The sequence below is a fragment of the Colobus angolensis genome, unplaced genomic scaffold, assembly GCF_000951035.1.
Source record: "Colobus angolensis palliatus isolate OR3802 unplaced genomic scaffold, Cang.pa_1.0 Scaffold70, whole genome shotgun sequence".
In the NCBI taxonomy this organism is placed as follows: Eukaryota; Metazoa; Chordata; class Mammalia; order Primates; family Cercopithecidae; genus Colobus; species Colobus angolensis.
In genome coordinates this window covers 8,455,757-8,471,496 of record NW_012120710.1, presented here as the reverse complement: position 1 = coordinate 8,471,496, position 15,740 = coordinate 8,455,757, and the positions used below count along the sequence as shown (strand labels likewise).

The 15,740-nt window shown below is 40.5% G+C and overlaps 1 protein-coding gene across 2 annotated transcripts in view; it reads left to right on the top strand.

Annotated features, from left to right (window-relative positions):
• The window catches only part of CCNI (cyclin I), a 28,876-nt gene continuing 13,136 nt past the window's right edge, over positions 1–15,740 (top strand). Inside the window, exons 1-2 of one of the 2 annotated variants that reach the window (XM_011927231.1) lie at positions 1–203; positions 9,747–9,903. In XM_011927231.1, the coding sequence (XP_011782621.1) occupies positions 9,790–9,903 (114 nt within the window). In that variant the 5' untranslated portion in view covers positions 1–203; positions 9,747–9,789. The remainder of the gene's footprint in view (positions 204–9,746; positions 9,904–15,740) is intronic. The other variant, XM_011927232.1, reaches the window with a different exon arrangement.

The following is a 15,740-nucleotide window of genomic DNA, read 5'->3' as shown; positions in this document are numbered from 1 at the left end:
GCTCGAGCGCCAGCGCCCGCGCCCCCCGACCCGCTTCCCCCTCTTCTCCCTCCTCAATCGGCCCCGTCGTCCCGCGCCCACTGCCGCCGCGCGCCTATAAGAATGAGGTGGTAACGGGCCCCCGGATGACCCCGCGTCACCACTGTGAGGCCTACAGCTCAGTCGGGGAGGAGGAGGAGGAGGAAGAGGAAGAGGAGGAGAAGGTGAGGGGCAGGGGCGGGGGGCTCGACGCGTTTCCGCGGCCGGCTTACGCGCTGGGGCCTCGCTGCTCCCCCCGCGCTGTCCCATTGGCAGCGCCCGTGGCCGCGCGCTGCTCGCTGGAGACCCGCCCTCCCGCATCCCCCAGCCCGGGGAACCTCGGGGCAGCCCTCTTAGTCTTCTCCGACCCAAACCGACCCGGCACCTGCCCAGTTGAAAACAGCGCTACTGTGTTCCTTTTCGGGCCAATTTTTCTGTCAGCGAGTAACTTTTTTTGTGGCAGCGGCAAATTAGCTACTTTATAGTGCGTGTTGGAGGCTTTGCGAGCCTGTGTTAATACACAAAGAAGGGGACACACCCCCACCCTCAGGTTGAACGATCCTGCGGGGACACCAGGAAGATTACTAACTTTGCACAGCGGAGTGAATGCCAAATGAATGGGGTGAACCTCCAGTGCTGTGAAATTCGGGGGAGGGCAACGTTACCTAGGGCTTGGTGCGGGTGGGTGGTGGGAATCCGGAGGAGGTGAGATTTGAGTTGTACCCTAAAGGCTCGATTAAATAACTGAAATTTGAAAGGAGGACAAAGAGGCCTCTGCTGGAGCTAGGGGGTTCCGTTACAGATCCTTTTGGCAGAAGTTGACATTTGGGTAGCAAAACAGTGGAATGTGTTTCGAGAGTTAGGATGGATTCGGACTCTGAAGGGGTTTGAACTAAAATATTTATGTTTTATTCTGTCAGTGGCGAGCCACTCGACTTAGAGCAGCAGGGTATTACGGTAATGACGTTAAATAACAACACTTGATGAGGCTTATTATCTGCCAGGCATTCTCCTAAACGGCTTGCAATTCATTTAATCCTCCCAAGGCTGGTAGTAGGAGCCTCATCTTACAGATGAGGAAAACTGAGACGCCTCAAGATTAAGTAATTTTCTCCTTAGGCAACACGGCTAAAACCTGGTAACCAGAATTAAGTCTAACTCTATGCTGTGTGGTATCTGTCCTGAAAATGAGTTTGTTAAAATTACAGTGTTATCTGCTTCTAGCTTTTCCAGGTCGTTTGTGGCAGATGAAATAGAAAGGGTTGGACAAATAGATTAAGAAATAATGGATGGAATAGATTTAGATTGGCTAGTCTGGGACCAGAGAATCTCCGAGAGATTCTGAGCCCCTGGACTAGAAATTTCTTGATACCGATGAAGGGCCATAGAATCAGCATATATTAGGGAAGTTCAGGAAAGACGATCTGCAGTTTCAGATAGTTTATGTGGTAATGTGACATCCTAGTAGGTTAGAATGGAACTTAGCATGTGTCTTGGTCAAGATTGGAAAGTTGAGTGTGTCCGTGTTTTATTTTGATTGTGTAATGCATTAAAAATGAAGAATATTCATCTTCCTGTGTATGTTTCCTCGTCTTTAAAATGGGCTTTATGGCTGAAATGGGGGTGTAGTAAGAAAAATAAAAAACTCGATAAAAAGGGCTTCCCACAATTTGATTAAATTGTGGTAAGGTTACATGAGTTAATATGGCCTAGCGCTTTGAACAATAGGCCGTCAAATAGTAAGCACTCAGTGCTTTTACTTGTTAAGCTCTTTACAAGTGAAGATATTATTTTTAGGAATATGCTCAACTCTGGAGATAACATCAAATAATTCATTATTAGAAAAGGCAAGTCTACCAGTAATCATCACAAAGCAACTAGACGTAAAAGTAGAATTATGTCCAAGTACAGATGTGGGAAGGCAGAGCACAACAGCACAAATCCAGAGAGTCTTACAGACTGATGGCTACTTTAGGAAGGGAAGTATGAACCAGAGGACATACCAAATTGAAACAACAGTGCGTACAGCCATGGAGATTAGGAAAGAGCATACACTTGAAATCACAAATACCTTTAATTCATTGTTTCCAGTGCGTAAAGTCAAGGAGGGAATAGTAAAACCAGTTTCTTGTATGGCCACATTAATCCCTCCTTTCAGAAGGGGAACTAAGATTCAGAAGTCAGCACCACTACAGGATTATTAATGGAATTAGTATGATAATGATGGCAAATACAATAATAGATATTAGTGAAGTTGTTTATATTGTATACCCAGCACTGTGCAGCACTTTTCCTCAGAGGAGCAGGGGGCCCTGTATGTATATCTGTAATAGTTATGCTGTACAATAAACCTTTTATAAACTATTACCTCAGACGTTAAGCTATTTGATAACCGTGGAGAAAGGAGAAGCAGCAGCAATTGAGAGAATGGAAGGAGAAATGTGAAGCTGGCATAAAGTGTGTGTGTGGAATATGCCAACCAAAATAGTCTTATTTCCTGCTTTTCTAAAAAAGCTGGCAAAATTGGGTATGACCAATGATAGACATACAGTAACAAAATAGAACTATATAGTTGTTTATTCAAACAGTAAAATTGTATTTTAAATGTTTGCATTTTATTTCTTAGCAGAATTTATTAATCCAACTCAAAATGTGTTTTACACGTTAGAAAACAGGCTTGTGCACTGTCAGTAAAAGAAAATCCAAGCCCATGATTTCTGTATCATGGTATGTCTTACTAGTCTTGTCTTTTGTTCTCTCTTTATGTAGAACATACATTATGACCCTTTACTGCTAAATATTTCACAATAATAGTAATACTTTCTTACAGAATCACAGCAAAATTTTCAATTTTGATAAATTTAGCAATTGATACATTGACTTATGTAATCTGTCCCAGTTATCTCATTTTACCTAATAATGACCTTTACACCATTTGTCTCCTTCCAGTACTGGATCCAATTGAAGGTCAGGTATTGCAGTTTCTTTTTTCTATCTTTTTTTTTTTTTTTTGAGACAGAGTGTCTCTCTGTTGTCTAGGTTGGAATTCAGTGGCGTGATCTTGGCTCAATGCAACCTCCACCTCCTGGGTTCAAGTGATTCTTCTGCCTCAGCCTACCGAGTAACTGGGGCCACAGGCGTACACCGCTATGCCCAGCTTATTTTTGCATTTTTAGTAGAGATGGGTCTTACCATGTTGGCCAGGCTGGTCTCCAACTCCTGGCCTCAAGTGATCCGCCTACCTTGGCCTCCGAAAGTGCTGGGAGTACAGGCATGAGCCACCCTGTGCAGCCAATTTTTTGTGGCCTCATTTAATCTGCAACATCCCCAAAGGTATCCCCCATTGTTTTTGTCTTGCAATTATTTGTATCCCTTTTTTATTATATTTTATTTATTTATTTATTTTTTTTAGCGATTGGGTCTCAATTTGTTACCCAGGCTGGAGTGAGGTAGTGTAATCATAGCTGACTGCAGCCTCAAACTCCTGGGCTTATGTAATCCTCCCACCTGAGCCTCCTGAGTAGCTGAGACTACAGGCAGGCGTGTGATATCATGCCTGGCTAATTTAAAAATTTTTTTTTTTTTGGTGGAGATGGGTCTTGCTCTGTTGCCCAGGCTGGTGTCAAACTCCTGGCCCTGAGTGCTTCTCTCCTGCCTCACAAAGTTCTGGGATCACAAACAGGTGCCACCATGCCCTGCTATCTGTCCCATTTTTAAAAGTTTAAGGAAATTATACCTTTTTTTACTTTGTTAGCTTTCTCCAGAGTGAGCGAAGAGTGATTCTTTTGTTTTTTTTCCTATTAATAATGTTGTATTGCATTGATTTCTGAATCTTAAGCATGCATTCCTGGAACAAATCCCACTTGGTTATGGTGTATTAATTCTTTTTTTATATTGCTGGATTCAGTTTGCTAGTGTTTTGTTGAGAAATTTTGCATTTATATTCAGAAGAAATACTAATCTGTAGTTTTCTAGTGATGTCTGTCTGGTTTTGGTAGCAGGGTAATAATAACTGGCTTCAAAGAATAAGTTGGGGAAAATTTGTAAAGAATTGCTATTAGTTTTTCTGAAAATGGTAGAATTAGCCAGTGAAGCCATCTGGGCATGGATTTTTCTTTGACAGTGCTTTAAAAAATTAACTGTTTAAATCTTTGATTTTACAACTACTCAGCTCTTTCTTTCTTTCTTTCTTTCTTTCTTTCTTTCTTTCTTTCTTTCTTTCTTTCTTTCTTTCTTTTTCTGTTTTGGTTGGTGTTTTTTTTTTGGAATAATCTCACCAGTGCAGCTTTTTACTTCTTAAGTTTTGGTATTTTGTATTTCTGGGAACTGGACCATTTCATCTAAATTTTCCAATTTAGTTGCACACAGTTGTTCATAAAATTCCTTTATAATTCTTTTTGTTTCTGTAAGGTGGGTAGTAATGTCTTCTTTTTAGTCTTGATTTTAGTAATTTGTCCTCTGTATTTTCGTGGTCAGTCCAGCTAGCTAAAGGTTTGTCCATTTTTATCTTTTCAAAGAATCAACTTCTGGTTTCATTGACTTTTCACTGCTGTTTTTGTATACTACATTAATTTCCATTCTAATATTTAATATTTCCTTGCTTCTGTCTTGCTTTAGGAACAGTTTACTCTTCTTTTTCCATTATGTTAAAGTAGAAGATGAGGCTCTTGATTTGAGATACCATTTTTTAGTAGAGACATTTTCAGATATTATTTCTAAACACTGCTTTAATTGTATCTGATAAGTTTTGGTATGTTATGTCTTCATTTTCACCCATCTCAAAGTATTTTCTTATCTCCCATGTGACTCTTTAACCAGATACCTTTGTTTTAAAAAAAAAAGTTATTACAATATAAATATTTGAAAGTCATACTGAGGGCTTTAATTGTAGGCCATTGGAGAACAGGGATCCATTGAACCTGATTTACTCCTTTTTACATGATTCTACTTTATGTGTCTCTCTCTGTACCTATCTAAACCCTCTAAAAATAATCTTGAAATCTAGTGAAGAAACTTGAGTCACTAGTGACAGTCAGTTGTTGGGATAGCTTGTGAAGGCTGGTGGATCCATTTGGTTGTAGCTAATGACGTGAAAGAATTATTAAAGTTATATGGTTTTTAATAGGAGTTTGGAAGAAACCTTAGAACGTATGGAGTCTAATCTTGACTCAAATAGCTGTTTCTTCTAAATATCTCTTGACAGATGGTCATCTAGTTTACATTCCATTTCTTTTTTTTTTCTTTGAGACGGAGTCTCGCTCTGTCGCCCGGGCTGGAGTGCAGTGGCCGGATCTCAGCTCACTGCAAGCTCCGCCTCCCGGGTTCACGCCATTCTCTTGCCTCAGCCTCCCCAGTAGCTGGGACTACAGGCGCCCGCCACCACGCCCGGCTAGTTTTTTTGTATTTTTAGTAGAGACGGGGTTTCACCGTGTTAGCCAGGATAGTCTCGATCTCCTGACCTCGTGATCCGCCCGTCTCGGCCTCCCAAAGTGCTGGGATTACAGGCTTGAGCCACTGCACCCGGCCCTCCATTTCTTTTATATAGAGAAAGGTTTTCACTATGTTGCCCAGGCTGGTCTTGAACTACTGTGCTCCAGTGATCCTCCTGCCTTGGCCTCCCAAAGTGTTGAAATTACAGAAATCAGCCACAGCATCTGGCCTACATTCCATTTCTAATGTTAATATTTATGTCTGCATTAGAAGAAATTATAGTGAGCTTGCTCACCAAATTGTTGAAGATCTGAGAAAGGCACCAAGGCAACAAAATTGGAATGTCAGCATCTCAGCAGTATGCAACAGGGATGGAATATAACAAGATGACCATTTTTCTTTTTTAAGAGAATATTTTGTTCTGAACAAGGATGTGTCAAAACAAAAAAAAAAAAAGGAAAGTACCCAAACCCCACACACGATGGGTTGGGGCAGGTAGGGGTAAAGCTGGCTTAATAAGGAACCTGAGAAAGTCTCTTAACAGTTTTTGTTGACTGTAAATTGTATCTGAATTGATACTGAGGTGTCTTCAAAAAAGAAAAAGCTAACAAGGGCCACGACTGGTGGCTCACACCTGTAATCTAAGCACTTTGGGAGGCCAAGGCAGGCCAATCACTTGAGGTCAGGAGTTCGAGACCAGCCTGGCCAACATAGTGAAACCCGTCTCTACTAAAAATACAAAAATTAGCCTTGTGTGGTGGTGCATGCCTGTAACCCCAGCTACTCAGTAGGCTAAGGGAGGAGAATCACTTGAGCCTGGGAGGTGGAGGTTGCAGTGAGCCGAGATTGTGCCACTGTACTCCAGCCTGGGCAACAGAATGAGACTCTTTGTCTCAAAAAAAAAAAAAAAAAAAAAAAACAATGATTTTAGACTGCATTTATGGTAAAACTAAAGCTAATTTAGAAGAGGCAAAATATCCTGAGGAGCTATCGAAGTTTTCAACTATGAAAAAGATGAATTAGTGTGCATGATAGCACCCTTTAAAGATTGGAAATATTGCTGTGAAAGAGATGAGATTTTGGTAGGTTAAAGTTCTGAACAAGGATGTGTATAAAAAAAGAAAATGCGAGAACCCCACACACAGTGGGTTGGTGCAGGTGGGGGTAGAGTTTTTTTTTTTTTGGTTGTATGTTTTTGTTTTGGGCCCCAGTAGTTGAAACTGGAACAACTGGTTGGGTCTCTGTTTCATCAAAGTACTGTGCTGTGGACACAGTGAATAAAAAAAATGATATTGGCAGATGTGACTGCGTAGAGATTTATTTCTTTAGAGACAAGGTCTCATTCTGTTGCTAGGGCTGGAGTGCAGTGGCATGATTTTGGCTCACTGCAACCTCAGCCTCCTAGGCTCAAGCCATTCTCCCACCTCAGCCTCCCACGTAGTTTGGACCACAGGCACACGCCACCACGCCTGCCTAATTTTTGTATGTTTTATAGAGATGGAGTTTCACCACATTGCCCAGGCTGGCGTCAAACTCCTTGACTCAAGCAGTCTGCCCACCTCAGCCTTCCAAAGTGCTAGGATTACAGGCCTGAGCCACTGCACCTGGCCAGGAATTTATAACATAGTTGGGGAGTTAGTGGAAAGCTGCTTTATGACATGATTAAAGAATCAAGAGTTTTTAGAAGACATTACGTTTGAGATAGGTCTTTTTGGATTAGTATTAGTTCTTTTTCTGTTCTATTAACCCTTTGTCGTCTTAGTATGAAAATATTTTATGCTAATTATAGAAGATTTGCAAAAACTCAGGTGTTTAAAGACACAAAAATTAACAAAATCATAATTGAGTTAACCAGAATTAGTCTCTAGTAAGTTGAGAAGCAAGTAGGTAGCATATGTGAAGTGGTACATAGGAAAGAGGATAGTAGCTGGAGTTGGGATAGAATGTGGAAATTATAGAAGTGGTTTGCTGTTTTTTGCTTTTCCAAATTTTTTATTTTTTAAAAAATTGGAACTTTTTACATGTTAATTCTGGATATTTAAAAAGATTCTTAGAGCCCATGAATCTGAAGTATGTAATACAGGTACGTAGTTGAGAAAGTCACATTGTTAGTGAAATTTATAATGAAAACCAGCATTCTCCTATGCTAGGCCCTTCTCACCCTTTTCTTACTCCGCAGAGGTTAACTACTCTCAACTCTTTCCTGCTTCTCCCGTTATTTAGCATCACATTTTCAAACAACTTGCTCTACTGCTGTTTTTTTTGACATTTCAGTTTGAGGTATTTATGGATTTCCTCCTATGAAATGTAAAGATGTGGCTTTTATTTTACCCTCTTCCAATATCCATAGTTATGTCTCTACATCCTCCCAATGTGATTTTATCATACTGTGATCCCTATCCAGTATTTTCATTATTATTGCTGTATAGATATTATGATTTATTATTTACTTTCTTAAACTCTTTTTTCTGAAGCTAATTACCTTTTTAGTTGCTTACCTTTCAACAAATCTAGCTGAGCCTTTTCACATTCTTTTTTGTTTGTTTTTTCTTTTTTTGAGACGGAGTCTTGCCCTGTCGCCAGGCTGGAGCGCAGTGGTGCAATCTTGACTCATTGCACCCTCCGTCTCCTGGGTTCAGGCGATTTTCCTACCTCAGTCTTCCAAGTAGCTGGGATTACAGGCACCTGCCACCATGCCTGGCTAAGTTTTGTATTTTTAATAGAGACGGGGTTTCACCATGTTTGTCAGGCTGGTCTCGAACTCCTGACCTCGTGATCTGCCCGCCTCCACCTCCCAAAGTGCTTAGGATTAACAGGTGTGAGCCACCATGCCCAGCCACCTTTTCACATTCTTTAGCAGTTTCTTAATCCAATTTTCTACACACAGTCAAACCTCAAGTCTGTAGTTTGCTGCCTTTTTTTTTTTTTTTTTTCCTAAACCTAGAAGCCTATGCAGTGGCTCACCCCTGTAACCCCAGTGCTTTGGGAGCCCAAGCAGGAGGATTGCTTGAGGATGGGCAACCTAGCAAAACTGCATCTCTACAAAAAAAAAAAAAAAAAATTGCCTGGGCTTGGTGGTGTGCATCTGTAGTCCCAGCTATTTGGGAGGCTGAGGCGGGAGGATCACCTGAACGCAGGAGTTCGAGGCTACGGTGAGCCACTACACCACTGCACTCTAACCTGGGCAACAGAGTGAGACTCTGTCTCCAAATACATATAAACATAAAACCTAGAGACATTTCCCTTGGACTCTGTTGTCTTGCACTGCTAAACTTACTATTTAGACATGCTGCTCATTTTAGAGTGCTAGTCATTGTGCTGTGGAGCCTTCTAGGTGAGCACTGTTCAGTAGAACTTACTTCATTAATAGGAATGTTCCTTTTCTGCACTGTCCGATACAGTATCCACTAGCCACATGTGGTTATTGAAGTAAGGCTATTGTGACTGAAGAAATAAGTTTTTTTGTTTGTTTTTGAGACAGAATCTCACCCTGTTTCCCAGGCTGGAGTGCAATGGCGTGATCTCAGGTCACTGCAACCTCCGCCTCCCAGGTTCAAAGGATTCTCCTGCCTCAGCCCCCCGAGTAGCTGGGATTACAGGCACCCGCCAGCATGCCCAGCTAATTTTTGTGTTTTCAGTAGTGACAGGGTTTCACCATGTTGGCCAGGCTGTCTCCAGCTCCTGACCTAGTGATCCACCTGCCTTGGCCTCCCAGAGTGCTGGGATTACAGGCATGAGCCACCACGCCCGGCCAATTTTTAAATTTTATTCAGCTCATCTTTAAATATCTACATGTGTAGCTAATGGATACGGAATTGGAAGCACAATTTAAAGATGATTTCATACTGGAGGGGATGGTTTCATACTGAAAAAGTGGGAATGAGTAGGATTTAATGTAATTGATATATTCTCTTTTTAATGAAGGAAAAATGTTAGTGGCCCTTATCTGATTAGGTTTTTAAGAGGAGTGTTTGGAATAATTCTAAGAATTCCTGGTGAAGAAGTCAGTGACAAAGTTTTGACAATTTGGAACATTAACAACATCCTTTGATCAAGGTCCAAAGGTTCTGTCAATTACGTGGCCTTGTTTTTATTCTCTTTATAACAATTTCAGATTTAAAGTGTGGACGTTTTACATAACTGATTATTTTGGTATTTTAATATGATATTTTAAAGAGCTGTAAAGTCCTATACTGCCTCATAGCATTCTTACTTTGTTTTATGAGTTGCTTAATAAGTACTTTATATAATGCTACACTTATTCTGTAACTAATTTTAAAACATATTTGATTTTGTAGGTAGCTACATCAAGCTGGCTAGCAGGCAGATACAAAGGATATCATGAAGTTTCCAGGGCCTTTGGAAAACCAGAGATTGTCTTTCCTGTTGGAAAAGGCAATCACTAGGGAAGCGCAGATGTGGAAAGTGAATGTGCGGAAAATACCTTCAAATCAGGTAATGATTTAAGACAGATGAATATTATTAGAAATAAGCATACCACTGCCATACATAATAATATCTTGACACTGCATTGGAGGAATGTGTACTATTTAAGGATGTGCTATATTTGAGAGACATCTCCCTGTTTCTTTTTTGTGTAACAGGGTCTCACTCTGTTGTCCAGTCTGGAGTGCTGTGGCATGATCTCACCTCACTGCAACCCGCGCCTCCCGGGCTCAAGCATTCCTCTCACCTCAACCTCCTGAATAGCTGGGACTGCAGGCACATGCCACCATGCCTGGCTAATTTTTTGTATTTTTGGTAGAGATGGAGTTTCACCATGTTGCCCAGCCTAGTCTGGAAGTCCTGAGCTCAAACAATCCACCAGCCTTGGCCTCTCAAAGTGCTGGGATTATAGGCATGAGCCACCATGCCCAGCCTCTTTTTTAAAAATGCCTGCTCCTACTGTAGCCGTTTCTTTCTGAAACAAGAGTTAACTGTTTTTGTTTGTTGACCTGTTTTGTTGTTATCTGAGTTACAGCTTTAGGAATACAGTTAAGTTTGTTTTCTTTCCTCATAATCTATACTAACAGTAGTAACCTTCTTTAGATACATAGTTTATAGTTAGCCAGAGGCTGAACATCTTCATGGCATTGCCTTTATAGTCAACCAAAAACCTACTCTTTCATCAATAGCGATAAGGAGTTCATATGAACTACTAAGGGTAATACCAATGTTGGAAGCTTTTTAGAAGATAGCCAGCTGGCCTCTTAACTACTGTTGGCTGTATAGTTTTTCTTGTAGAAATTTTTATACTTCTATCGTATATAATTATTTTTCACAAATAACTGTGAAGTTTATCCATTCCAAAAGTTCATCGTATAAGATGTCTTATATATCTTTTACTCTTAATATCTAACATGGTGCTTGGAAAATAGAATAGTGGTCAAATGTTCTTTTAATATGCATTAGTGAACGAATGGCAAATATGTAAGTTCCTCCTGTGTTGTTTTAGGCTATCCTTTGCTCATTGGTTTTGAAAGCATATATGCCTTTTTAATTCAGTTCTAATTTTTCCAACTTATGTATCATTCTTTCCCACAAGCTTAAGAAATACATTCTTCATTTACTGTTACTTGTCATTTTGCAAATTGATTAGTTAACCTGAATGTGGAGTGTTTATGCATACACTATCTGATTTAATATCTCATTTAATCCTTTGAAAAAGTAGGCAGTAGTCCCAGTTTACTCAAGACTTCAATAAGTTATAGAATGATAATTTGGGCTGGACGCAGTGGCTTTCGCCTGTAATCCCAGCACTTTGGGAGGCTGAGGTGGGCAGATCACCTGAGGTCAGGCATTTGAGACCAACCATGGTCAACATGGTGAAACCCCGTCTCTACTAAAAATACAAAAATTAGCTGGGTGTGGTGACTCATTCCTGTGACCCAGCTACTTGGAAGGCTGAGGCATGAGAATTGCTTGAACCCAGGAGGCAGAGGTTGCAGTGAGCCGAGATCGCACCACTGCACTCGAGCCTGGGTGACAGGTGAGACTCCATCTCAAAAAGAAATTATAATTCGATCCTTTTCCTAAGGTAGTCAGTCCTCTTCCTGTGATACTTTTTGTTGTTGTTGTTTTATATTTTTGTGTGCATGTGTGATTTTTAGATTAGTTGGGAATTCAAGTTATTTAGCAAATGTCTGGTGAGTATCTGCCATACTCTAGGCACTATTCTAGGCACTGGGGATACAACAGGAGAAAATAAATTCCTTCCCTTATGTTGTAACATTCTAGTGAGCCTCAAAGCTTTTTTATAGCTGCTTGTAGGACCATTCCTTTCCTCCTCCTGCTATCTCCTTGAGTCAACATGTAACCAACAATAATATGTTTTTACAGCCTGGTCTTTGAAGATGATGTTCTACCTAGATTGTAGTATATTGCTATATTACCAAATAATCCAACCTATTTCTTTCTTTCTTTCTTTTTTTTTTTTTGGTGGAGAAGGAGTTTTTATCTTGTTGCCCAGGTTGGAGTGCAATGGCATGATCTCAGCTCACTGTAACCTCAGCCTCCTGGGCTCAAGTGATTCTCTTGCCTCAGCTTCCCAAGTAGCTGGGATTACAGGCACCCGCCACCACACCTGGCTAAGTTTTGTATTTTTAGTAGGGACAGGGTTTCACCGTGTTGGCCAGACTGGTCTCGAACTCCTCACCTCATGTAATCTACCTGTCTCAGTAACCCAAAGTGCTGGGATTACAGGCGTGAGCAACCATGCCCAAATCTGGCCTATTTCTGTAGGTGATTTAACAAATACTGGTGTGGTAATACCAGAGAACAGAATAGTATCAGAACTTCTGAGAGAGACCCACTTCTTCAGGATTTGCCTTTAGTAATGCCAAGTAGAAGCCGTATTTAATACTTGTAAAATTTGGGTAGCCTTGGTCTGGTGGGGATAGGAGATAAGAATAGGGGTAAAAGGCTATATAGGGGCTTGAGTTGCTTGCCAGGGTAACCCCCAGGGACACTTCTCTATTCAATGTTTTTTTTTTTTTGAGATAGAGTCTTGCTCTGTCACCCAGGCTGGAGTGCACTGGTGCCATCTCGGCTCATTGCAAGCTCCGCCTCCCGGGTTCACGCTGTTCACCTGCCTCAGCCTCCTGAGTAGCTGGGACTACAGGCGCCCACCACAACGCCCGGCTAATTTTTTGTATTTTTTGGTAGAGATGGGGTTTCACCATCTTAGCCAGGATGATCTTGATCTCCTGACCTCATGATCCGCCCGCCTCGGCCTCCCAAAGTGCTGGGATTACATGTGTGAGCCACCGCGTTCGGCCACTTCTCTATTTTAGTTCTAAGTCTTTTATTTTCTTCTAAGGGACTGGCATTTTTTTTTTTTTTTAACCTCCCTTTCCACTGTTGCTCTGACTTTTCTAATTTTGTTTTGAAGTGTTGGTAAAAATGGAAAAATAAGGTATTTTTAAGCTTTCTCTTATGCCTTTTTCCTCCAGTTTCCTTCTAACTTCCCCTGCCTCAACTATATTTTGAAGTCAGTCTCTCACATAATTCTTGTTTAATTTGCATCACCTATCCCCTAATTTAGGACAGCGTGGTCAGGCAAGAATATTATATACCTGTCACTCATCTTCTATGTGTTTCTGCCACATTCTGCTTCCCTTATGATAGCACAAAGTATTATAATTTTCTGGTGATCTGACTGTGAGTTTCCTTGAGGGGTATGGTTTTGTCATTTTTGTTTACTTGCATATAATAGACTCAAAGTAAGCATTTCAGTGAATGGTGTTTATCATTTCTTTATGATTCATTCAGGTACCTTACTGTGTTCTTGGCACTTGCGGAGAACTTCTTTTATATTATGTAATTGTACTTTCAAGTTCATGATAATTTTGTTACATGAATTTGAGGAAAACATTGAAACTGGTCAAAGTGCACACACTTTCAGGTGTTCTCAATTTATTTTGCCAAAGTGCTTTTGATTTACAGAGATAAAACCCTGCCACAAATTGTTTATATACAGATGATTTTCAGTAGAATTTTAGAACTCTAAGGAATCTTAAAAACAGGTTGTTAACAACTTTTCTGGTCATTCTCAACTGGAGTTTAGGTTTGTTGCTTCCTATTTCATCAAAGCCAAAAGCAAAAATTTGATGATGATGATTTTTTTTTCTGAGACAGGGGCTCGCTCTGTTGCCCAGACTGGGGTGCAGTGGCTCCATCACAGTTCACTGCAGCCTCTCTTTCCCAGGCCCAAGTGATCCTCCCACCTCAGCCTCCCAAGTAGCTGAGATGACAGGCACGCACCACCACGCCTAATTTTTTTATTTGTGGAGAAGAAGGCTCACTGTGTTACCCAGGCTGGTTTCAAACTCGTGGGCTCAAGCAATTTTCCTGCCTTGGTCCCCTACAGTACTGGCATTACAATTGTGAGCCATGCCAAGAAATTTAATTTTTTAAAAAAGTTGAACGTCACAGGTGTAATGAGATGCTGTTGGAGTATAGGAAGGTACTTAGCCCAACTTGAATTATCAGGAAAAGTACCTGGTGGGGAGTAACATCAAAATAGCTCTCAAGAGATACATAATAAAGCAGGTGAGATAGAGAAGGGAGTGCGTTCCAGTCAGAAGGAGCAATACGAACAAAGGAGCAGTGATGTAAAATAGCATAGCAGGGGCAAGGAAAGATCATAAATAGAAGTTACTAGTCTTAGAGCATGAAATTTAAGACAGAAAGTGATGGAAGATGTTTGAGGTTGGAGAGGTAGGTCATAGATTTGTATGCCATACTGGGGAATTGTACTTAATCTTTTAGGTAATGGTGAACCTTTTAGAGTTTAAAGCGGGGGAGGTTGTATATTATAAGGAAGAGACTAGCAGCATGTGGAATATAATATATATACAGAATATATATTAATAGCAGTCTATATTTTACCATGTTTGATCAATCCATTATAAATTCTCTTTAGGATTATTTGTTTAACTACTGAATCCTTCTAATCCTATTTGAGCAGTCCATATGAGAAACAGTTCACCTGATGAAATCAGGAAGTACTATTTTGGGCTTTCTCTTTTTCTCTCTCAGTCTTTATTTTAGAGGAATAGGAGTGAAATGAATTACTTAGGCACAGAACTTACTGTTTGTAATGCTGTCATGATAATATTACTGTTTAGTACATGTTTGAATTGATTTGAAAAAGTTACCTTAGACTTAATATTACTTCAGTTAAATTGAGTCTTCTTAAACTGTTATCTTTTGGGTTTTAAAAAAGTTACGGCTAGTTTTGGCTAGTGATGATAACATTGGCCATGCGGGAATTCTTTCCTTGGCCCTAATCCCAACACTTTGGGAGGCCAAGGCGGGAGGATTGCTTGAGCCTGGGAGTTCAAGACCAGCCTGGGTAACATAGTGAGACCTTGTCTCTGCAAAAAGTAAAATTAGGCCAGGCACAGTGGCTCATGTCTGTAATCCCAGCACTTTTGGAGGCTGAGGCAGGCGAATCACTTGGGATCAGGGGTTCGAGACCAGCCTGGCCAACATGGTGAAACCCCATCTCTACTAAAAATACAAAAATAGCCAGGCGTGATGGCACAAGCCTGTAATCCCAGCTACTTGGGAAGCTGAGGCAGGGAGAATTGCTTGAACCCAGGAGGCAGGGGCTACAGTGAGCTGAGATCGAGCCACTGCACTTTAGCCTGGGTGACAGAGCGAGACTGCGTCTCAAAAAAAAAAAAAAAAAAAAATAACCGGATATAGTGGCACGTACCTCTGGTCCTAGCTACTTGGGGGTGCTACTTGGGCCTGGGAGGTTGAGGGTGCAGTGTGCCATGGTTGTGCCACTGTACTCCAGCCTGGGTGACAAAGCAAGACCCTGTCTCAAAAAGTATATATATGGAATATTAAAGTTCAAAGTTATTGTCGTGATTTCTTTCATGACTAATTGTTACAGTGTTTAAAATAACTATTCATATATAATATTTTGTAAATTTGTTTTTCTGACATTGTTAGATAATCAGGTAGTTTAGAGGTAGGAAAGGAGAACTAATGTTTGAGTGCCATTTGCATTCTATATGTGCTTTACATAAGTTATGTCATTTAGTTGTAACTATATGATAATCTCCATATAACTGTATTCTCTTTTTTTGTATGTTACCTTTTGTGATTCTTCTTACAATTGTATGTTTCTGTTATTGTTTAATGCCAAACACCAAATAATGACATTATTTAATGTAATCTATCATTCAGGGATTTTTTTTTTCTCCCACATTGTATCTCTACCTGAAGGTTGGAGTTAATGGTGTTCTTGTTTTCATAGCTACTGGAAATCATTGTTCCTT